The sequence below is a fragment of the Hyperolius riggenbachi genome, chromosome 2 (genome assembly GCF_040937935.1).
Source record: "Hyperolius riggenbachi isolate aHypRig1 chromosome 2, aHypRig1.pri, whole genome shotgun sequence".
In the NCBI taxonomy this organism is placed as follows: Eukaryota; Metazoa; Chordata; class Amphibia; order Anura; family Hyperoliidae; genus Hyperolius; species Hyperolius riggenbachi.
In genome coordinates this window covers 420,950,152-420,972,618 of record NC_090647.1, presented here as the reverse complement: position 1 = coordinate 420,972,618, position 22,467 = coordinate 420,950,152, and the positions used below count along the sequence as shown (strand labels likewise).

The 22,467-nt window shown below is 40.9% G+C and overlaps 1 protein-coding gene across 5 annotated transcripts in view; it reads left to right on the top strand.

Annotated features, from left to right (window-relative positions):
- Positions 1–22,467, top strand: part of TBL1X (transducin beta like 1 X-linked) — a 448,757-nt gene that overhangs the window by 369,903 nt on the left and 56,387 nt on the right. For all 5 annotated transcript variants that reach the window (XM_068269906.1, XM_068269905.1, XM_068269908.1 and 2 more), the window contains 2 exons: positions 10,085–10,230; positions 20,434–20,683. In XM_068269906.1, the coding sequence (XP_068126007.1) occupies positions 10,085–10,230; positions 20,434–20,683 (396 nt within the window). The remainder of the gene's footprint in view (positions 1–10,084; positions 10,231–20,433; positions 20,684–22,467) is intronic.

Below are 22,467 nucleotides of genomic sequence, written 5' to 3'. Positions count from 1 at the left end.
CAGTGCATTAATTACATCTGTTCTTCCCTGTAATAACCCACTGATCACCTGTCAATCACCTGCCAATCACCTATCACCCATCAATCACCCCCTGTCACCCCCTGTCACTGCCACCCATCAATCAGCCCCTAACCTGCCCCTTGCGGGCAATCTGATCACCCACCCACACCATCCGATCGCCTGCAGACCCGCAGTCAGATCACCTCCCAAGTGCATTGCATCTGTTCTCTCCTCTAAACACCCACTAATTACCCATCAATCACCCCCTGTCACTGCTACCCATCAGATTAGACCCCCATCTGCCCTTAGGGCACCCAATCACCCGCCCACACCCTCAGACCCCAGCCCTGATCACCTCGCCATTGCATTACTTGCATCTATTCCCCCCACTAATCACACCTTGAGACACCCATCAATCACCTCCTGTCACTACCTGTCACCCCCTAGCACACCTACCCATCAGATCAGGCCCTAATTTGCCCCGTGTGGGCTCCTGATCACTCGGCCAAACCCTCAGATCCCCCTCAGACCCCCTTCTGATCACCTCCCCAGTGCATTGAGTGCATCTATTTTCCCCTCTAATCACCCCCTGAGACACCCATCAATCACCTCCTGTCACCCCCCTAGCACTCCTATCCATCAGATCAGGCCCAATACAACCTGTCATCTAAAAGGCCACCCTGCTTATGACCGGTTCCACAAAATTCGGCCCCTCATAGACCACCTGTCATCAAAATTTTCAGATGCTTATACCCCTGAACAGTCATTTTGAGACATTTGGTTTCCAGACTACTCACGGTTTTGGGCCCGTAAAATGCCAGGGCGGTATAGGAACCCCACAAGTGACCCCATTTTAGAAAAAAGACACCCCAAGGTATTCTGTTAGGTGTATGACGAGTTCATAGAAGATTTTATTTTTTGTCAAAAGTTAGCGGAAATTGATTTTTATTGGGTTTTTTTCACAAAGTGTCATTTTTCACTAACTTGTGACTAAAAATAAAATCTTCGATGACCTCGCCATACACCTAATGGAATACCTTGGGGTGTCTTCTTTCTAAAATGGGGTCACTTGTGGGGTTCCTATACTGCCCTGGCATTTTAGGAGCCCTAAACCGTGAGGAGTAGTCTAGAAAACAAATGCCTCAAAATGACCTGTGAATAGGACGTTGGGCCCCTTAGCGCACCTAGGCTGCAAAAAAAGTGTCACACATGTGGTATCGCCGTACTCAGGAGAAGTAGTATAATGTGTTTTGGGGTGTATTTTTACACATACCCATGCTGGGTGGGAGAAATCTCTCTGTAAATGGACAATTGTGTGTAAAAAAAAATCAAACAATCTACCACCCAGCATGGGTATGTGTAAAAATACACCACAAAACACATTATACTACTTCTCCTGAGTACGGCGGTACCACATGTGTGGCACTTTTTTACACCCTAAGTGCGCTAAGGGGCCCAAAGTTCAATGAGTACCTTTAGGATTTCACAGGTCATTTTGCGACATTTCGTTTCAAGACTACTCCTCGCGGTTTAGGGCCCCTAAAATGCCAGGGCAGTATAGGAACCCCACAAATGACCCCATTCTAGAAAGGAGACACCCAAACTTGTGGCAAAAAATAAAATCTTCTATGAACTCACCATACTACTAACGGAATACCTTGGGGTGTCTTCTTTCTAAAATGGGGTCATTTGTGGGGTTCCTATACTGCCCTGGCATTTAAGGGGCCCTAAACCGTGAGGAGTAGTCTTGAAACGAAATTTCTCAAAATGACCTGTGAAATCCTAAAGGTACTCATTGGACTTTGGACCCTTTAGTGCAGTTAGAGTGCAAAAAAGTGCCACACATGTGGTATTGCCGTACTCGGGAGAAGTAGTATAATGTGTTTTGGGGTGTATTTTTACACATACCCATGCTGGGTGGGAGAAATACCTCTGTAAATGACAATCTTTTGATTTTTTTACACACAATTGTCCATTTACAGAGTTATTTCTCCCACCCAGCATGGGTATGTGTAAAAATACACCCCAAAACACATTGTACTACTTCTCCCGAGTACGGCGATACCACATGTGTGGCACTTTTTTGCACCCTAACTGCGCTAAAGGGCCCAAAGTCCAATGAGTACCTTTAGGATTTCACAGGTCATTTTGAGAAATTTCGTTTCAAGACTACTCCTCACGGTTTAGGGCCCCTTAAATGCCAGGGCAGTATAGGAACCCCACAAATGACCCCATTTTAGAAAGAAGACACCCCAAGGTATTCCGTTAGTAGTATGGCGAGTTCATAGAAGATTTTATTTTTTGTCACAAGTTAGCGGAAATTGATTTTAATTGTGTTTTTTCACAAAGTGTCATTACTCCCCAGGACTTGACACCAATTGGCATTACGTGGTCCTAGGAGAGCCACCGCGTTCATGCCAATCGGTGTGATGGGGTCATAAACCAGTTAAGGTTAGGCACCATTACCGGATGGTTAAGGTTAGGATATGTACCAGGTGAGCCAATATTTTAATAATAGCGGCTTATGTCAGTGCCCAAGAAAAGCGGTGAGGCAATCTACTAAAATTTCTGCTAGTCTTTATGCGATATGGATCAAAATCTAGTGAGAATGTTTGCTTGCTTTCAAGGAGGGTATAACACTTTTTTAAAAGTAACGTTCACATACAATTGTGTTACATATACCAAAAAAAGTAATACTTACATTTTTATACTAATGATATGGCTTTCCTGGATAATTACTATTTTTCCTTTTTTTTTTTCCTTTTTTTGGTAGATGTAAAGTAATATGGAATTTTAAGCTTCATTGAATGTACTTTGGGCAAACTTGTACATTTCTTAGCACAGATATACTGTATTTCTTTGTATCACAAGTGATTAGCCGTAGTGTTTTGGGAATATACAAAAATTCGATTCTCATTAACTTATTTTAAGAGCTGTGTTAAAAACAGATCATATTTAAGGTCATAAAGATGCAAAAAAATATTGAAAATTCAAAAGGGTTCACAATTTTTTGTGCATTATTATAGATTAGAGTTTTGCAGTTTGTCTGTTAATAGGAGAAATGCCAAATATGAGTGAGGACATAGAGAATGAAGAGATGAGAAGGAGAGTCTTATCTGTAGCCTGCTCTTCTAAATTTCTGGCACAGTAAATGTATTATATGTTGCCAGACAGATCATTGGGACCCAGATCCACTAGTATATTATAGGAGGCTTAAAGGGACCAACTTACTTAAAAAGCTATACTAAATATCAATTTGCCTTTTTAAAATTATACACTGTAGGAACGCTTTTTTTTGCTCACATACTGTGAAGCTGAACAAACACAAATACCTTCTGTTTTAAGAAGGCACATTTATTTTTAGCATGCGTTTAGGGTAGGTGTACCTTCTCCTCTTAATTTATACTCTTATGGTGTCCATACACGATACAATAAAAATGTTCGATTTTCCCATTTATTCGATCTAAATGATCAAATCGAATGAAAGTTGAAAATATATTTTTTTTCAATCAAGAAATTCGAACGATTATACCGTTTTCTTGAGAAAAATCTGATCGGACATGCAGGAAAAACCTTTATATTCGATCTAACGGAATAATCAAACTAAATTATCTAATCGGAAAAAAAAGAAAAATTGTCCCATGTATGGCCACCTTTAGACTAATGCTGCATACACACTTGAGATAAAAGTCTTTGGAAAAGGCAAGATCACAGACCAATTTTACCCCATTAAATGTAGTATGAGAGCCATACTCTACACAGTCTATTCTATTGAGCTGAACTCTCCATCAGATACAAATCTTTGCAAGATGCTGCAGACAAAGATGCTTAACACATTCAAAAGATCATTATCTGCAAAAGATCTCTTCCTGCAATAGATCCATTCCTGCAAAATGCATTCATAGTCTATGAGATCTGCAGATCATCATACACACCTTGTTTAACAGGCAATCATCTGCAGATCAGATCCACCAGGATGGATTTTCAGATCTGCAGATGATTGCCAGATATGCAGATGAAGTCTGTTAAACAAGGTGTGTATGAGGATCTGCAGATCTCATAGACCATGAATGCATTTTGCAGGAATGGATCTATTGCAGGAAGAGATCTTTTGCAGATAATGATCTTTTGAATGTGTACGGGCATCTCTGTGTGCAGCATCTTGCAAAGAGTTTATCTGATGGGGAGTGCAGCTCCATAGAATAGACTGTGTAGAGTATGGCTCTCATACTACATGTAATGGGGTAAAATTGGTCTGTGATCTTGCCTTTTCCAAAGACTTTTATCTCAAGTGTGTATGCAGCATAAGGTTACAATGCCATGATGAGATTTGTGTCTTAATCATCTTGTCAAATTGGTCTAGTACTGTGCCGTGTAGGACATAGAAGAACAAAAAGCAGAACCGGGTGTTCAAACAAGTCCTAGACTTCCTCCCAGTCCCCTACTGTTTGTCAAATTACCCTTTTTCCTTTTTCCACTTAACACTTGCTCAGCATGATGGATTTAATATATGACCTACATCATCTAGGTCAAAGGCCAAACACTTATCAGCTCTGAATGGAGGGTAGCATCATACTTCATCAAATTTGGACATCGATTCTTTATGTGATAATGTGTAATGTTTATAGTAATATTTCATCATCAGTACCAGATAATTGTGCACTCTGATCAATACAATTCAGTTTTAATTAGATAATAGAGAATTATGTATGGGTACCACCAGTGAACATATGAAAATAAGAGATTATTGACTTCACGCTCTATCACCCCACCCTTTCTTTTCTTCATAACTGAAATGCATAAATAGCACACTCTTGTTTTACTTATATGCAAAAAAAAATGTAGGTTCCTTGTTCAGTAAGTAAAACTCATTTAAAACTGCTTGAGTTGCAAAGTCAACACGCATGCACAGAAATCACACGAATCATGGTGACCATAGTTCCAGCACTCTGAGAAGCACTATACACTGTACATGAAAACAAGAATTCAGGTAATTGTTTTTCCAAAACACAAAGTTTGCAGATATTCTCCACATTCAGACGTTGGTACTACAGTAGAATTCCTTCATAGTAAACTCCAAGGGACCATTTGCTGGAACCTAAAGACTGAGTTTACTATTTCCAAAGGTTTACGATATCAGAGTTTACTATAACGAGATTCTACTGTATCACAACCATCATCATTATTATCACAGTAGAAATGTTAAGTTCAGCCGTGCTTGAACATGCACTTTAGTATTGGACTATACAGTAATGCAGTCATCACAGTGATGGACCATTAGTGATGGTATAGTGATGGTATTAAATGAAAGATCATTTCTTTATAGCACCACATAGTACAAAGCATAACCCACAAATGGACACGATACAACGATATTTTGTTACAACTCAAAATAACCTCACATAACAACCAATATAAAAACTACAGAAAAGGTCTTAAAAATATGTAAACATATACCGTACATCAATGGATAATCCATCTTTTCACACCATGTTCTGTCAGGAAAAGCTTTTTTCTTTCAAAGTTAGACCAAGGTCTGTGCACTAAACCTGTCAAGTACGGTATAAAAATATGATCCAACAATAAAACATGATTACACCCCTAGTCTAAATCTCAAGCTCATACAAAATGATTATCCAAAACCACGGTGTATTTTACTACTACGAGAAAGCGAGAAAGAATTCCTAAACCCTTAAACTCATAAAATTATTACTTAAAGCAAAAGTAAGAGAATACTAAAATGCTCTGTGATGTAATGTTAACAATGGGTATATATATATATTGGCTATCATTCATAAAGCATTTCGGCATGCGCAAATGCTTAAAACAGCTGACTTTACCGACCACGTAGCTAAATCTGCATTCATAAAGGCTCTTTCCGCATGAAAAGCTGACATTACCAAGCAGAGCTGCCTTGTGCAGTGATTATCCTAAAAAATGTAACAAACTGTTAATTCATAAAGATTAGAGCAAGCGGTGTGAGGTCGGGAAGTACCGCTCCCTCTGATGTGGCTATAACAATGTTACGTGAACGGAGACACAGACCTCCCAGGCAGCTGCAGTAGAGCGGAACACGGAGAAATGTATCAATTTGGCAGCTTACTGTGCTTCCGCAAGCCTACCGCCTGCCTACCGACAGCCTAGTTTGGGGAATCTCCGCACTGCTATCGCAACTGGATACATTTTTATGAATGAGCAGACAGAAGTCTAAAATACCGCCAGCGGTGTTTTCCCGCATGGATTTATTTTACCGACAACCCTTTTATGAATGATAGCCAATGTGTGTAAAATATGTGTGGGTGGGTGGTTGGGTGGTGGTATTTTTCAAATACAAATAAAACACTTAAAAAAAATAAATCAATAGACATCTAGTGTGTCCCACTTGTCAACAATGTACTTTGGTAATAAAAGGGATTTTAGAGTCCACCAAAGAAGGACTCTGCCCTCTGAACAATAACAACCCACCTGTCCATAACACTGCAGGGCAACCTTCAAAAGAAACATAGGACAGTAAAGCCCACAGTAAAGTCACAAAGAGACTTGTTGTGGAATCTGGGAGCCTTCTTGGTAATAATTTGCATATTTAAGCAGTGATGCATTGGGAGACAGCTCAGGACTAACTCCAACCTGAATTATCGCAAATACTTTATGTTTTAAGAAAGCAAACTTTTGCTTTCTATAGCATTTCAGTAAGGAGGCTTTTAGGACCATTGTAGCCCCTTACACACCCGAAAGGAGTTCTGGTTCACCATGAGTTTGCTGGTTAGTCTGTACCTCTGGGTGTTTCAAGTCCTACTTCATAGAGCCGCATTAATCCATGCCATGCACTGATAAAGACCAACCAGTCTGAAACAGTCTGTATGCATGTTGGATTATTGTGGCTCTGTACAATTAACAGCTGACACATCATTACATTACAGCGGATCTGGGGTTGTGTTCAGCTTGTAAGGATGACAATGGTTAATTTGCATATTTCAGCAGTGATGCACTGGGAGACATCTCAGAGCTAACTCCAACCTGAATTATAGAAAATACTTTCTGTTTTAAGAAAGCAAACTTTTGCTTTCCATAGCATTTTAGTAAGGAGGCTTTTAGAACCATTGTAGCTCCTTACACACCTCAACGAGGTCTGGTTCACCATGAGCTTGCTGGTTAATTTGTACTATAAATGGCCTCCAGATGTCCACCTCCTCCCAGGAAAATTAATCTGACCCCCTACATATTGGTAATGCAGTGCAAAATCTAGACTCATACTGCAAAAAGAACGTAAAACAGATTTTTTTTTCATCTGTTCTCTTCTATTTTCACTCAATATGGACCAACAGAAATACTCAACTGCTAATTTCAAGAATGTGGTTTTTCACTAGGCTGCTTATTTACATTTTCCCATGGAATTCCATAATCCCATGCATAGGGACACAGAGCTAATGTCGCAAGGGTGAAGAACATGTTCTTTTTTTAGTTTATTTTTAATTTAATTTATCTGTTCCCATTTTTAACACATTGCGTATAATAGTAAGCATACACATGCACAGAGCTATGGCATTATTAACACGCAACTGTCTTACTGTCAGACTCAGCACATTTATTTTATAAATCTGGCCACTGCATGGGTCAGCAATGTATAGGAAAACCAGAATACATGGAGCTTTTCTGATTACATCACTGGAGCAATGCACTGCTGCAGTTGGCCATGTCTCCATAAGTGCAATAGCTCACACTACTGGACATCTTCTAATTCTCTTTAAAGGATACCACAACTGACATGTGGCATAATGAGATAGACATGGGTATGTACAGTGCCTAGCACACAAATAACTATGCTGTGTTCCTTTTTTTCTTTCTCTGCCTGAAAGAGGTAAATATCAGGTATGTAAGTGGCTGACTCAGTCCTGACTCAGACAGGAAGTGACTACAGTGTGACCTTCACTGATAAGAAATTCCAACTATAAAACACTTTCCTAGAAGAAAATGGCTTCTGAGAGCAAGAAAGAGATAAATAAGGGGGAAATTCTTATCAGTGAGGGTCACACTCTAGTCACTTCCTGTCTGAGTCAGGACTGAGTCAGCCACTTACATACCTGATATTTACCTCTTTCAGGCAGAGAAAGAAAAAAAGGAACACAGCATAGTTATTTGTGTGCTAGGCACTGTACATACCCATGTCTATCTCATTATGCCACATGTCAGTTGTGGTATCCTTTAATTGCTTCACAACAGTGTTAAATGATCACAGATTGCTCTTAAACAAGTTGATGATCTATGCACTAAAGACAGTGCAAAAACATAACCAGGATAAATAATAAATAAGGATAATTGCAAATGAATGGTGGTGTAGTGGATCACAAGCTCACCCCACAGCACCTGACACCCGATTCAAATTTGGGCCAGAACACTGTCTGTGTGGAATTTGTATGCCCTCCCTGTGTTCATATGGATTTTCTCCAAGCACTCTGGTTTCTCCCTATATCCCAATAAACTATAATGAGGCTCTCCAATATTCTCTCCCCTTCCCTTACCTCCCATTGGTGACCCTTACAGCATGGAGGCCCATTATCCATGGGTCAAAGAACAAGAGTGGCCATAATATGCTTCATACCCACAATAAGCGTCACCACAAAAACACCTGATCTGGAGGATGGACCCCTGTAGCATAGGAAGGGAAGTTAGTAGTTGGGGGCCCTTTACAGCTCTGGGCCACCATGCTGTCAAAGGTGGTTGCTTCCCTATAGTTAAGAACCATGAGCAGTTCTTAGCTAGTTAGCGATAGTAGTAACAATTCTAGGCTGTTTGGTACAATCGATATTCAGGAAAATAGCAGGTCGATAAATGTCCAGACATTAAGTAGACTGCTTCTTCGGGAACATTGCATGTTTGGGTTCCTTATGGTAGCACGCTAATACTAAGACAGACCTCTTTAGCTGTGGTGCAGCGATAGGTCAACAGTGAAATATAGAATCTGGGTCCAAGCTCCACTCCAGGACCTGCAGAAAGTACTTGCACACTAGTTTTGCATGCCAGATCTTTACATGACACCAATGAGTGAGTGCATTTTTCCCCTTCTCACCCCATCCCTCTGGAAATCATTCCCCATGCTCCGCCCCCTCATCCCTCCTCCCCTCTTCATAGAAACAGTATTGTATAGTGCTCATTCTCTGCAGTATTGCCCAAAACACCAAATTCAATCCTTACGGGGTACTCTTATTGAAGGTGTGTATGAACCTTAAGGGCCCGTTCAGACTGCAAAACGCGGACGGCCACGCATGCAGAACGCAACGCGTACGAACGCACGCCATCCGCGTTCGTATGCGTTGTGTGGCTGATCCCATCACTGAAAAGTGAATGGGACAGCCGCGCGTTTTTGTAAAATCTGCCTGCAGCATGCGTTCCCGGACCGCACAGGTCCGGAACGCATGCAGTGTGAACATCAGACAGTGCGCTCTATGCACTGTCTGATGTCCTGCGTGTCGGGCCACCCGCACGCGTTTCCAAAACGCGGCTGGAAACGCGTGTAGTGTGAACGGGCCCTTAGTGTCTCACCCCATTGCATATTTGAGATGTTACTTACTATCTTGAATTCTGCATAGAATACCTATTCATGAGTAAATATGCTGCATCTTCATCTTTTTACTGTATGCTTATTTATCTACCACTAGGGTTTTTTTTTTCAAACATCTTTAAATGAGCCTTGATGTTATGACTCAGTTCCTCTGATCAGAAGATACATTCTGAATGCTGCATATGAAATCATGGCTGGGTGCACAATGTTATCTTGCAGGAAGTTTCAATCAGTTACAATGCTGCTGGTCATTACAATCTTATTTCCTGCACAGGCATAATCATTTAAAAGAGATAATTGCTGACATCTTGCATAATGGCCATAAACATATTCAGAAAGAACAGAGTGTTTTCAGCAGCAAAACACTGACATGTAAACTGTGTGAATTTTATTAGTGAACGCAATCCCTTTGTTAACGACTGCATAAAATAACTTGTCATGTATGAAGCAGAATAGGTACCTAGTTAATTTATCTGCTGGTTGTTTATACTGATGAATGTCATGCTTGGTTCTCCTTGTTTTCAGGTTTCTCTCATTCTGCGTTCACATTTGGAATTGAAAGTCACATCAGCCAGTCTAACATCAATGGGACACTAGTGCCACCTGCAGCCCTTATCTCCATCCTGCAGAAAGGTTTACAGTATGTGGAAGCTGAGATCAGCATCAATGAAGTAAGTTTCTTAAATAAGACTACACTAATGGCAGATCCTTCTTGAGCATGTTAAACAGAATATTATTATTTATTTATTTATATAGCATCAACATCTTCCTCATCACTTTACAGAGCACTTATTCATGCCACTTACTGTCCTTCAGAGGAGCTCACAATCTTCCTGCCATCGGCTTGTTATTCCTGTTTCACATAATGTAGATAGATCAGAGAAATACACCATACCTTATTTTCGCATATTCCTGTCTTTTGAAGTAACTGTTCATTTATAAACACAAAACTCTGGGGAGGGTTTTTACAATAGATGCTATTTTATAGATGGTCAGGGTCATAGTTAGAATCTATAACATTTTTGGGCCCCATTCAGGGTACATCTTCCACATCCTCAGATCAACAGGATCTAATCTAATCCCCCCCAGAGTCCACCTCAAAACCTTTGGAGCAAGAGCCTTCTGTCATACTGCCCTTACCTTTTGGAACTCCTTGCCACACCCAATTAAGACAGCTCCAAAACTAGAGGCATTACTGAAAAGCCCTGTCTGACATTTATAATCACATTTAGACTTGTCCCCTGTAACACATTCCAAACTGCCACTATATATTAATGTGAGACAAGTCTATACACTTTGAGTCCTACTGGAGAAAAGTATTTTAACCACTTTAGCCTCCATGACGTAGCTCCTACGTCCAAATATGCATGCTTGCAAGTACACACTACAAGGTGATAGGAGAACGCTAACACAGGCGTTGGAGAAAAAACGCACTCTGTTTAAAATATGTAAATCAAATCACCAGAGGTGGCGCTCACAGCAATGTCACATCTATATTACAGTTCAGATGCCTAAGGCAGATATAAGCAGAACGGCGCAATTCCAAATTCCACCATCCACTATGACAGAGAAACATACACCCCACAGTTTCTGTGCTTCACTGAGGATATATACATACACAACCTATTACAAAGTCAATGATCAAACAAGGTAGTCCACTTCCAAACTCCACATTAAAAAACTAAATTTCGAAAGAAGCATATACACTTGAGTCTGTATGTTTCACTGGATGAAAAACGTTCATATTCAGCATGTAATTCCTATTTTTCCTTGTCTGTGCATAAAGCTTGACCCCGTAGATAGAATAAAACACCACCACACGCTAAGTCAGCAACTCACCATGTGGTGCAACCTATGCCAGGTCTATTCAGGCCTTGGGACTGTTCACTGGTCGTCCCTCACCCAGTGGCAATGGCTGTAATCTTCCTTAAGCTTGTATCCTCGTCCCATATACCTCAACAAAAAAGGCTCCCAATAGATGTAAAACTGCGACTTTAATTAAAACTTGTTTTTTTACAATTGCACTTACAGATTCCCCATGGGTATTAGCGCATAGAGTGTCCCGGGCTCTCCCCCGTTATGCAGGCCGGTAGGCAAAGCGATCCCTTGATCTAGAGGGGCGTTACTGCCGCATGCACAGTACCGCCGATCCCCTCCACTCCTGGTCACGCTGCCCTCCAGGTGTAGATCTCTTCTGTGTCTGACTCCACCTTACTAGTTTAGTCGATCAACGACTCATCAGAGGCCAAATATGTATACTGGACGTAGGAGCTATGTCCATGAAAACGGAGCCGCCGGGTTCGCAGGGCCGGAACCGCAGGGGTGCGCGGGCCACCCGTTAGCCCGGAGATCAATGAATGGAAAAGCAGTTCCCATTTATTGATCTAAGTCCCTTAGAACAATCACTGGCTTCTATGGAGAAGCCACGATTGTTCTGTTACACATCCCCTCTTCACTTCCTGTAAGTTGGCTGAAATACAATAGCAAACCAATGCACAGCATCCTCAAGGACTTGGTACTCTTTAATAAATGATAGAAAAGCGGGATAGAGTAGGCACTTTGTTTTGTAACTTCAGTGACAAAAAGATTGTAACTCTATATTCTATACTGAGAGCATGCAGCGTAATTAGTTAAAAATTTAGAAATAATTTAAAGTCAAACATGAGCCATGAACAGCTTTAAGTGGTGCAAGGCTTTCTAAGGTTTTTGGATTTATTGTCTATGTTAATAGGAAGTGGTGTGTGTGTGTGTGTGCGTGCGTGCGTGCGTGCGTGCGTGTGTGTGTGTGTGTGTGTGTGTGTGTGTGTGTTATCAGCATAGGTAAATATTTTGGGGTGTGATCAAGTTGAAATGTAGTATGCCAGTGAGAAGAGGAGAGTGAATAGGTCTGCACATGTCTTTTAAGTATTTTTATAAGTTAATTGGAAGGTGGGGAGTATCAGTATATGTAAAGATTTGAAGATTTGGGAGTGTGGACAAGGGGGAGCTCATCTGACATGGGCTATTCATTTAATCGTGTAAATTATTGTACATATCACACCTGCACATACCATATTTGACCTGTATGTAGCCAAGTATCTGATATAAATTACAGGTTTGAGATCTCACTCACCACCATTATGAATGATTTATGTGGATATAACATAATGCATATTTATGTATATAGTATTTATATGTGTCCAATGCCCAATTTTAAATGATTAATAAAAGTTAGGTTTTCTATCTGTGTGCCAATAGTTTTTTTTTATCAGGTTAAATAACATGTTTGATGTCTTCCGCTGGCAACTTAGTTTTTTTTTCTAAATTCCCAATGGTCTCTCTCTGTCAGTGTTCCCTGTGGTCCCTCCGCTTTGTTTTCCCCTCTGTAGATTTCACCTCCAAAACCTACCGTCCTCCAACTTAGTGAACACATATGATATCTCCTCCCAAACACTCGCTATCTACCCACATCCTACTCCATCACAAGGGAGGAAAGTACTTGGTGGGTGGGTCCTGATGGGCTGTTTTCAGTAAAAGTATAGTTTCTTTTCAGTTAGACCGAGCGCGCCCAGCCGGGCTGCAGCTCGTTCAAGCTGCTCCAGACCTTGTCTCACATTTCTGCACCTTTAAACCTATTTGTGCTGAAACTGGACCCAAAATACAGAGGAATTCCACCCACCACGACCAAGGCTACAACTACAACCAACCAGAACAATCGGATTACTTTGGATGGCAGAAATTTAAACTGGATTGAAACCCTCCATGAAGCTTACCACTGCTGAACACACCAAGCCTTCTAACAGCTGACCTGAAACAAGACCTTCAGCCTATCTGAAGACTTGATTGCCTGTGATTGCACTCACTCCACCCTGTGAGTAATCCTTTATACATTATCCAAGGCATATGCACCAAGTGACTATTTTCCACATTTATGTTATCATTTATCATTTAACTCTAAAACAAGGAACTTCACTTAAAATAATTCTATGATCCGACTCTGTGTAGGAATGAAAGGAGTTTGCACAGATCCCCTTTGATCTCAGCAGGACTCCAGAAGTAAAAGCTATCTAAACAAGTCTATTGTCTCTATGTCAACATACAAATACTCATCAAAGGATCTTCTCTCTGTCTGCCCTCCCAAGAATCAATTACAAATTAACACCTCACTAGCTCTCCTCTTAAAATCCTGTGGGATACTCAAGAAAAGCAGAAGGGGGAGGAGAGGGAGTGGATCCAAGTATAAAAAAACATAGTTGTCCCCAGAAAAGCTCAATCACAGCTACACTCTGCAATGCCAGATCGATAAATAATAAGACTGCAACTATACATGACCTAATAGAGCTCTCTGATTTGATCTTTTTGACAGAGACCTGGCTTGGGAAACATGCAGGCCCAACTCTTGAAGCAACCGTGCCGATCAATTATTCAGTCTTGCACTGTGAGAAACAAGTCCGCAAGGGTGGGGGGGTTGCCATATGCTTCAGATCCTCTTTGAACATAAGGCCCCTGCCCATAGGCCCCACTGAAACCTTTGAATGTCTTGCAGCCCAACTGTCAGCAGAAGTAAACATCAACATATTGCTCATATACTGCCCCCCAAAAAATGGTCCAGCCTTTCTTAAGGAAATATCTGAACTCTTATCCTGCCTAACAGTGGAACACCCCAGATGGATCATCCTGGGAGACTTCAATGCATGGGTGGATGGTCACGACTCCCGCCTAGGAAGTGAACTACTTCTCATAATGAATGAACTGGGTTTCTCTCAGGCTGTCAACCTCCCCACCCACAAGAAAGGGCACACCCTGGATCTTATGTTTCATTCCGGACTTTTAATATCACACATGGATATAAACCCAGTGGTATGGTCAGACCACCACACCATCTACTTCTCTCTGACAGCACCAGCGATAAAACACAGAGGGAAAGAACTCATAAAATACCGTTCTCTGAAAGATGTGTCACCCCAGCACGTTCAGAATACCCTCAACTTCGACGCATTAACCGATCATTGCGCAGACCCAGACCCAGATAATCTCGTACTGCACGAAAGTGCTATAGTTGTGTACCAAGCTTGAGACTGGAGGTCTGGAAGACTCTAAACTATGGAGACCCCATTCACAAAGGCAAGAAAGATATACAGGTCAGAATCAAGGGCATGAAACTGTAATCAGATGTGGAGCTCCAGGGTACTGACAGGTACAGGTTAAAAATCAAACAGGAACAAGGCAAGGAACATAATTACTAGATAAGGGCAAGTCTATTACAAAATGCTGTGAAGCAGGCTGTAGGAAACCATAATCTAGTAACAGGGAGGAGTTAAACAGGAGTTCAGGGATACAAAGGTTCAACACAAGTTAGTAAATCATGATATTGAGGCTTAAAGTGGGCCTGAACTCTTGCACAGGACAGAAGGAAAACATAGAGAAAATTACCCTGTATGTATTTAGAGAGTTTAGCCTGTCCAATCCCCCCTCATTTGTGCCTAATCACAAGTTGTAATTTTATTTTTCCCCTGTGTAACATGACTGCCATGGCAGATAACATCATGTGCATTCAAATGAGCTCATCTGCCTTAACTATGTTGGCTTCCATGAAAGCAGGAAGTAGAAACAGTGCAGATTTATTTTAGGATTTGTATCAGCTGTAACAAAGAAATGCTTTTCTTTAACCACTTGAGGACCGCAGTGTTAAACCCCCCTAAAGACCAGGCCATTTTTCACTTAATAGGCCACTGCAGCTTTAAGGCCTCGCTGCAGGGCCATACATGTCAGTACAGTAAGTGATTTCACCCACCCCCCTTTTCTCCCCACCAACAGAGCTTTCTGTTGGTGGGGTCTGATTGCTCCACCAATCTTTTTTTTTTTTAACAAATATTTATCTTATTATTTTTGTGATAAATGTTTCCCTTTTATGATTATTTTTTTCTTTCTAGGCCTACCCTCCCTCCCTCCCTCCCTCCCTCCCCCCACCAGCCAATCCCTGTGATCAGCTGTCATAGGCTTCAGCCTATAACAGCTAATCACTTCCCTGCCTCTGGAGTAGAGCGCTGCATTAGATCGTAGCGCTGGGAGGCCGATCGCCGCTGGGAGGCTGAAAGCGGAGCAGAGCTCCGTCAATCAAGCAGGGATGCGTGCATCAGTGCGCATGATCTCCTGCAAAACAGGCCTGCAGGACCATACACCAATCAGCGTTAGGCGGTCCTGGGGCTGCCGCCGCGGCCACACCCATCGGCATGACGCGGTCGGCAAGTGGTTAAAGGTTATTATGCTGTAGCATATCTTTTAGAGCAGAGAGGAAGTTCTGAGTTCAGGTCCCCTTTAAGGCAGTACAAAATCAGACAAGACAAATAACATTTATATCGCGCTTTTCTCCTGGCGGACTCAAAGCGCCAGAGCTGCAGCCACTAGGACGCGCTCTATAGGCGATTACAGTGTTAGGGAGACTTGCCTAAGGTCTCCTACTGAATAGGTGCTGGCTTACTGACCAGGCAGAGCTGAAATTCGAACCCTGGTCTCCTGCGTCAGAGGCAGAGCCCTTAACCATTACACCATCCAGCCACAGGATAGCAGGTTCCAAAACAGATATACTGGATAGCTCAGGATCGAGGTGAGGCAAGAACATATTTGCACAGTGTATAACTATATGTGTTTGGCTACACCCCTTCAGCATCTAAACTGCAAAGCACCAAAACGATGTAATGAGACAGAACACTCTCACTAAAATAATGGTTTTTGTTTAGCTTTAGCTCAGCAGTTGAGAGGTTAAATAGCACACTCTTCTGAACTGCATTTTCCATCAAATTAAGAAGGTAATTGGATTCGCATAGAAAAAAAAAAAGATAATCACATTTGAAAAGAAAAACTATGTTTGTAAAAGAATATTGTTTTCTTGTCAACATAAGCACTGCAATTTTCTTATCAGCTTTCTTTTGTCCACAATTATCAGTTGTTTCTTTCAAATAGTGGCTTTATAATTACTTCCCAAAGTGAAGAAAGAAAATAAGTGGGAAATAGCAATAATGTAGAGACGTCTGAAAAGTTTAATTAATTCAATTTCAATGCAACACATTTTTACAGCAAAAGCTCAAAAAAAGGGAAAAACATTCATTAGTAGCATTATGCATATCTACCTTGCAGGCATGTGAGGGTTTAATAACCTTTTTAATCACGTCATCTGGTCTTAGAACCCATTTTCTATCTCATAAGGGCTCTGATAAGCTGAAGTTCTTTAGACGTTTGAGCGTAATGAAAAATAGCCTGATTTTTTAAAAATTATCTGTGATGAAGTGGTAAAGGTTTGCAGCCCCTGCCTGAGTAATTTAAGACCACAGCCAGTGCTACTGAAAGGTTAGTGAAATAGCAGTTGTGTGTTTGCTGTCACATGATTTGATTAAAGCCACTCTGTACCTTCAAATAAATTTCTACCACCCCTTCACCCTACCCTTCAACAATGACATACCCTTAGGCAGGGAACACACTTACAATACAATAATACAATACAATAACATTTGTAAAGCGCTTTTCTCCCATAGGACTCAAAGCGCATAGTTGTGTCTCAGATTAATACAGGGTTGCAGGCTGGGTTGTGTTACAGAGGAGATAGTCAGATGTTCATGAATGCCAGACTAAAGAGGTAGGTTTTCAGTTTAGACTTAAATGCTTCCAGGGATGGAGCTGTCCTGATTGGGTGTGGCAGGGAGTTCCAAAGTGTAGGGGCAGCATGACAAAAGGCTCTGTCTCTAAAGGTTTTGAGGTGGACTCTGGGGGTGACCATGGTGTTACGTCCTTTTGATCTAAGATTGTGGGAGGTGGGGTGATGCAGTTGCAACAAGTCCTTCAGGTATCCAGGGCCCAGATTGTGCAAGGATTTGAATGTCAGTAAGCCAATCTTAAACAGAATTCTACATTTTATCGGTAGCCAGTGGAGTGAGCTCAGGGTTGGTGTTATGTGGCAATGGCGGGGTTGGCTCGTTAACAGCCTTGCGGCGGCATTCTGTACTAATTGCAGGCGGCGTAAGTCTTTCTTATGCAGGCCTGTGTAGAGGGCGTTGCAGTAGTCTAACCTTGATGTGACAAAGGCATGGACTAGGGTTGGAAGATCCTCTAAAGGAATTAGGTGTTTAATCTTTGCAATATTCCTTAGCTGAAAGAAGGAATGTTTCAGAACAGCTGAGATTTGATTCCTGAAGCTTAATTTCCCATCAATCAGTACTCCCAGGCTGTGCACACAGTGAGTTTTTCAGGTCTGAGCTCCCTATCCTTAGCGGTGTTGGTTGAGACTGGGGCTGCTTTGCTGTTGAGCCCTGGCCCTCGATAACAAGAACCTCAGTTTTGTCAGCATTAAGTTTTAGCCAATTAATATTCATCCATTCCTGAAGCTCAGCTAAGCATGAGTTTATTTGTGGAGTAGGGTCTGTGATGCCAGGTTTGAATGACAAATATAGCTGGGTGTCATCAGCATAGCAATGATATGTCAGGCCATGTTTTTGTATGATTTCTCCAAGTGGCAGCAGGTATATGGTGAAAAGTAAAGGGGATAATATTGTGCCCTGAGGTACACCGCATTTTAGTGGTACAGGGTTGGAGAGGAAGGGCCCTAAGGCTACCCTTTGTGTTCTGCCAGCCAGGAAGGAGTTGAACCACTGGAGAACAATGCCATCTATGCCACAGTACTCTTGTAGCCTGTTGAGCAAGATTTCATGATAGTTTTCCGCGTGCGTTTTTCTGCATATTTTTTCTGCACACCAAGTGTGTTTCCATGCAGGAAAACGCGCGCTTTTTTTTCACAGCAGCTGATGTAAATGATAGAGGAAACTGCCAAAATGTGCAGAGTCATCATGCAGAATGTCAGTTTTTTTTTTCTGCGTGCGAACAACACAGTAAGTGTGCACTAGCACATTGATTAACATGAGTTCTCAGTTTTTCTGTGCAGAAAACGCGCACGAAAACAGTCAAGTGTGTTCCCTGCCTTAATCAGAAAGCAAAAAGAGAATCGTAAGGCCAGAGGGTTCGTTGGATACTACTTGATACTACTGTTAAAACTCAAAATACTTTGGTCACATATTGAGAAGACTGGATTCTTTGGAAAAACAAATGAACATTTATATTGTGAACATTTATGTCGTGCTTTTCTCCTGGCAGACTCAAAGCACCAGAGCTGCAGCCACTAGGACAGGCTCTATAGGCAGTAGCAGTATTAGGGAGACTTGCCCAAGGTCTCCTACTGAATAATTGCTGGCTTACTGAACAGGCAGAGCCGAGATTCAAACCCAGGTCTCCTGTGTCAGAGGCAGAGCCCTTAACCAACACACTCTCCAGCCACCACTGAAGAGGGGGAATCCCATAAAACTGATGATCAGCAGTGCTGCATTGCTTTTCAGCTCCAATAGACAGGCACCTCCTCACAGTCTTTGGTAGATGACCACAAGACCCACCTCCCTAACCGACGGTTGGTAGATATTTCTAGTGATGAGCACAACTTTTGCATAATCGCAATTTTGAATCATCGTCATTTGCAAATTACAATGTGACATTGTAACGCAAAATTTCAGGAAAAAGCGTAATTAGTTTTTCAGGTAATTTTAACATTTTTAAAAACAATTTTCTCAAAAACGACAGTCTTTTTAAAATGTATTTATTTTTTTACTTATTCCTAATATTCTCTTTAATATACATAGCAATTTTGGTGAAAATAGCAAGTATGTGGGCTTTGCTATTAACCGCTAAAATCAGCCCAAAATTACACATAAATTATACTAAAATTACGTGATATTATGAATTGGCAACACTAAATCAATTGAATGCCCAAATCGTAATTATATACTTGCGGAAATGTGGCAAAATTTAGCATAATCATAATTAGCAAATTACGATCATCACTACATTTAGTTTGCTGCCTGAAAGAGTTAATTTTCAGGCATGGAAGTGACTGCTTCTCTCTTGTCGGTACCTTTGTTAGTAATATAGTAAACATCACTGATAAACATGTTACAACCATAAAAGTTTTTCTTGGCAGAATACAACATCTGAGGGCAGGGGATGCCTAATCATATTGATCCAGGGATTTTATCTGATTGCCATCTGGAGTCGGGAAGGAATTTTTTTCCCTTTTGGGGCTAATTGGACCATGCCTTGTAAGGATGTTTCGCCTTCCTTTGGATCAACAGGGATATGTGAGGGAGTAGGCTGGTGTTGGTGTTGTACTTTGTTCTCTGGTTGAACTCGATGGACGTATGTCTTTTTTCAACCCATATAACTATGGCCTCAATTCACTAAGATTATGCTGGAGATAATAAGGCAAGAGAAAACTTGCCACCACACAGTGAAAGAGTGATCTTATCTCTTTATTCCTTAAGTTACCTCCTCTGTAGTTAATTTACCTCCTCTGTAGTTATTGTCACACGCAGTTAATAAACAGCCTGTCTTTAACTCTGGAGTTATTTTAAGGATTGAAGAGTTAACTTAAAGACAGAAGAGTTAACTTTAGGTTTGCCTGAGGTAAAATGTTTCCTGAATACGACATGCCTCATCACCATGGTGATCACTCTAGAAACGTTATTAAAGACAGGAGATAAGCTTAGTGAATTGAGGCCTATGTGACTATGTAAGGGGAGAGATAGAAAAATGTCAATAGTTTGTGTATTTTAACTCTGGGACTGTTAATAGACTGTCATTAAGTAGAGATAATGAAACATTCATTCTACCTTGTAAATTATGAAATCTAAAATAAAACCATAGGATATCTATGGTTTATCTTATAAGTTTATTTTCACCTAGGGTTTGCTTTATTCTAATGACTTTGCTACATGCGCAGGTTAGGTTTTTTTATTGTTATGTGTTTAACTTTATATCATGTGCAATCAGGACCCAGAATTTAAATGAATCATTTTCTTTAGGATGGCACAGTGTTTGATGGTCGGCCTATAGAATCATTATCTCTAATTGATGCTGTGATGCCAGATGTTGTACAGACCAGACAACAGGCCTTCAGGGAGAAGTTGGCCCAACAACATGCTGCTGTAACAGTATCCTCAACAAGCACAGCACCTGTCACCACTGTCTCAACAGCTCCTGCAACACAACAGAACACACCAAAGAGTGGGGCAGCCACTGTGAATGGTGAAGAAAATGGAGCACATGCAATAAGTGAGTATGCTTTTGAGTGTGATATACAATGAGCTTTTTAGGTAAACCTCTTTGTTTTGATATCTGTCTGCTATATACAGAGGTTAGGTATAGCAATAGAGGTTGCAGAGATCTCAACTGCACCGGAGTCTTTGGGTCAGAGGGGCTCCATAGGGTCCTCCCTCAACTGCAATATTAGCTCTTTATTGTTCCTGTGCTTGTAATGATCACTATACATGCTTTAAATGATAGTAATCATTAACAAACTGTTCCCCATCCCCTTCTTGCACCTCTGACACTGTGGTGGTCCTTGGCAGGTTTTGGTGCGCCGTATCAATTGTTATGTATAGAGTGCTTGGGGGGGCATGTAAAGCTCACACTGGGGCCCATAGCTACGCCACTGGCTATATACTTTGTAAATGTATGCTTAGTATATACAAGTCATCAGTCATACTGTTCCTTAATTTTTTTGGCACCAGAGGACACCTAGAAGGGAAAATAGCGTCTTAAATTCTTATGTCGCAAGAGAGGGTTTGAAACTATTGCAACAAAGGACCATCCGGCCCCCTTTCTGAACATTTTCAGAGTGTTAACATTTAACATTTTCAGAACAGTGTTAACATCATAACAGAAGTGTATTGCAATGCATTTGTACAAGGGTCGTCTGAAAAGTAAGTCATTTTTAATTAATCCATTAAGGAAGCATTTTATTTGTTTTAGACACACTGGGCCATATGCAAATCACTTTTTACATCTGAGTTTTCTCTTAGGTGATATTTTTACAACTTGTACATAAATTGCCTTTTAAACCCCCCAGCAAGCAAACAAAAAAAATCTAAATTTTCACAGTACTTTGTGCTAAAAAGTTATTTTAAATCGAAGAAGAAAAATTATCCCCTAGGAGAAAATTCAGGAGAAAAAGGGAATTGCATATGGGCCACTGTACCTTTTAATTATTTATGATTTTTTTTTTCTCCACATAATCATCTCCCTTATTTAACCATTTCAGCCCACGGGGATTTTTCACCTTATGCATCAGAGTAATTTTCACCTCCCATTCATTCGCTAATAACTTTATCACTACTTATCACAATTTATTGATCTATATCTTGTTTTTTTCCACCACTAATTAGGCTTTCTTTGGGTAGTACATTTTGCTAAGAATAATTTTTTTATAAATGCATTTTAACAGGATTAATAACAAAAAATTGAAAAAATTCATTATTTCTCAGATTTCGGCCATTATAACTATAAAATAATCCATGTTACCATAATTAAAACCTATATATTTTATTTGCCAATTTGTCTCGGTTATGACACCATTTAAATTTTGTCCCTATCACAATGTATGGTGCCAATATTTATTTGGAAATAAAGGTGCATTTTTTCTGTTTTGCGTCCATCACTATTTACAAGCTTATAATTTAAAAAATGTTCATAGTATACCCCCTTCAAATGCATATTTAAAAAGTTCAGATCCTTAGGTAACTATTTATGTCTTTTTTTTTTTATTGTAATTTTTTTTTCCATTAACCAATGAACCTTCCTGGACGTAAAAGTTACGTCCAGGAGGCCATGTGTGCTCCCGCGCGTGCATGCGCGCTCCCGGCCTGCGGTTCGTTAGCCAGGCAATCAGTTAATCGGGCTATGGTGCCCGATCACGGATTCCTCTCCCCCGCAGAAAAAGCGACAGCTTCTCTCGGATGCTTCGCTTTTTCTGGCTCTAACGTCCGCCATGCGTCTCTCTTAAAGCCTATGTTACGCTTAGAGTGACGTCATGTAAACAAACTCATGGCCACCATCTT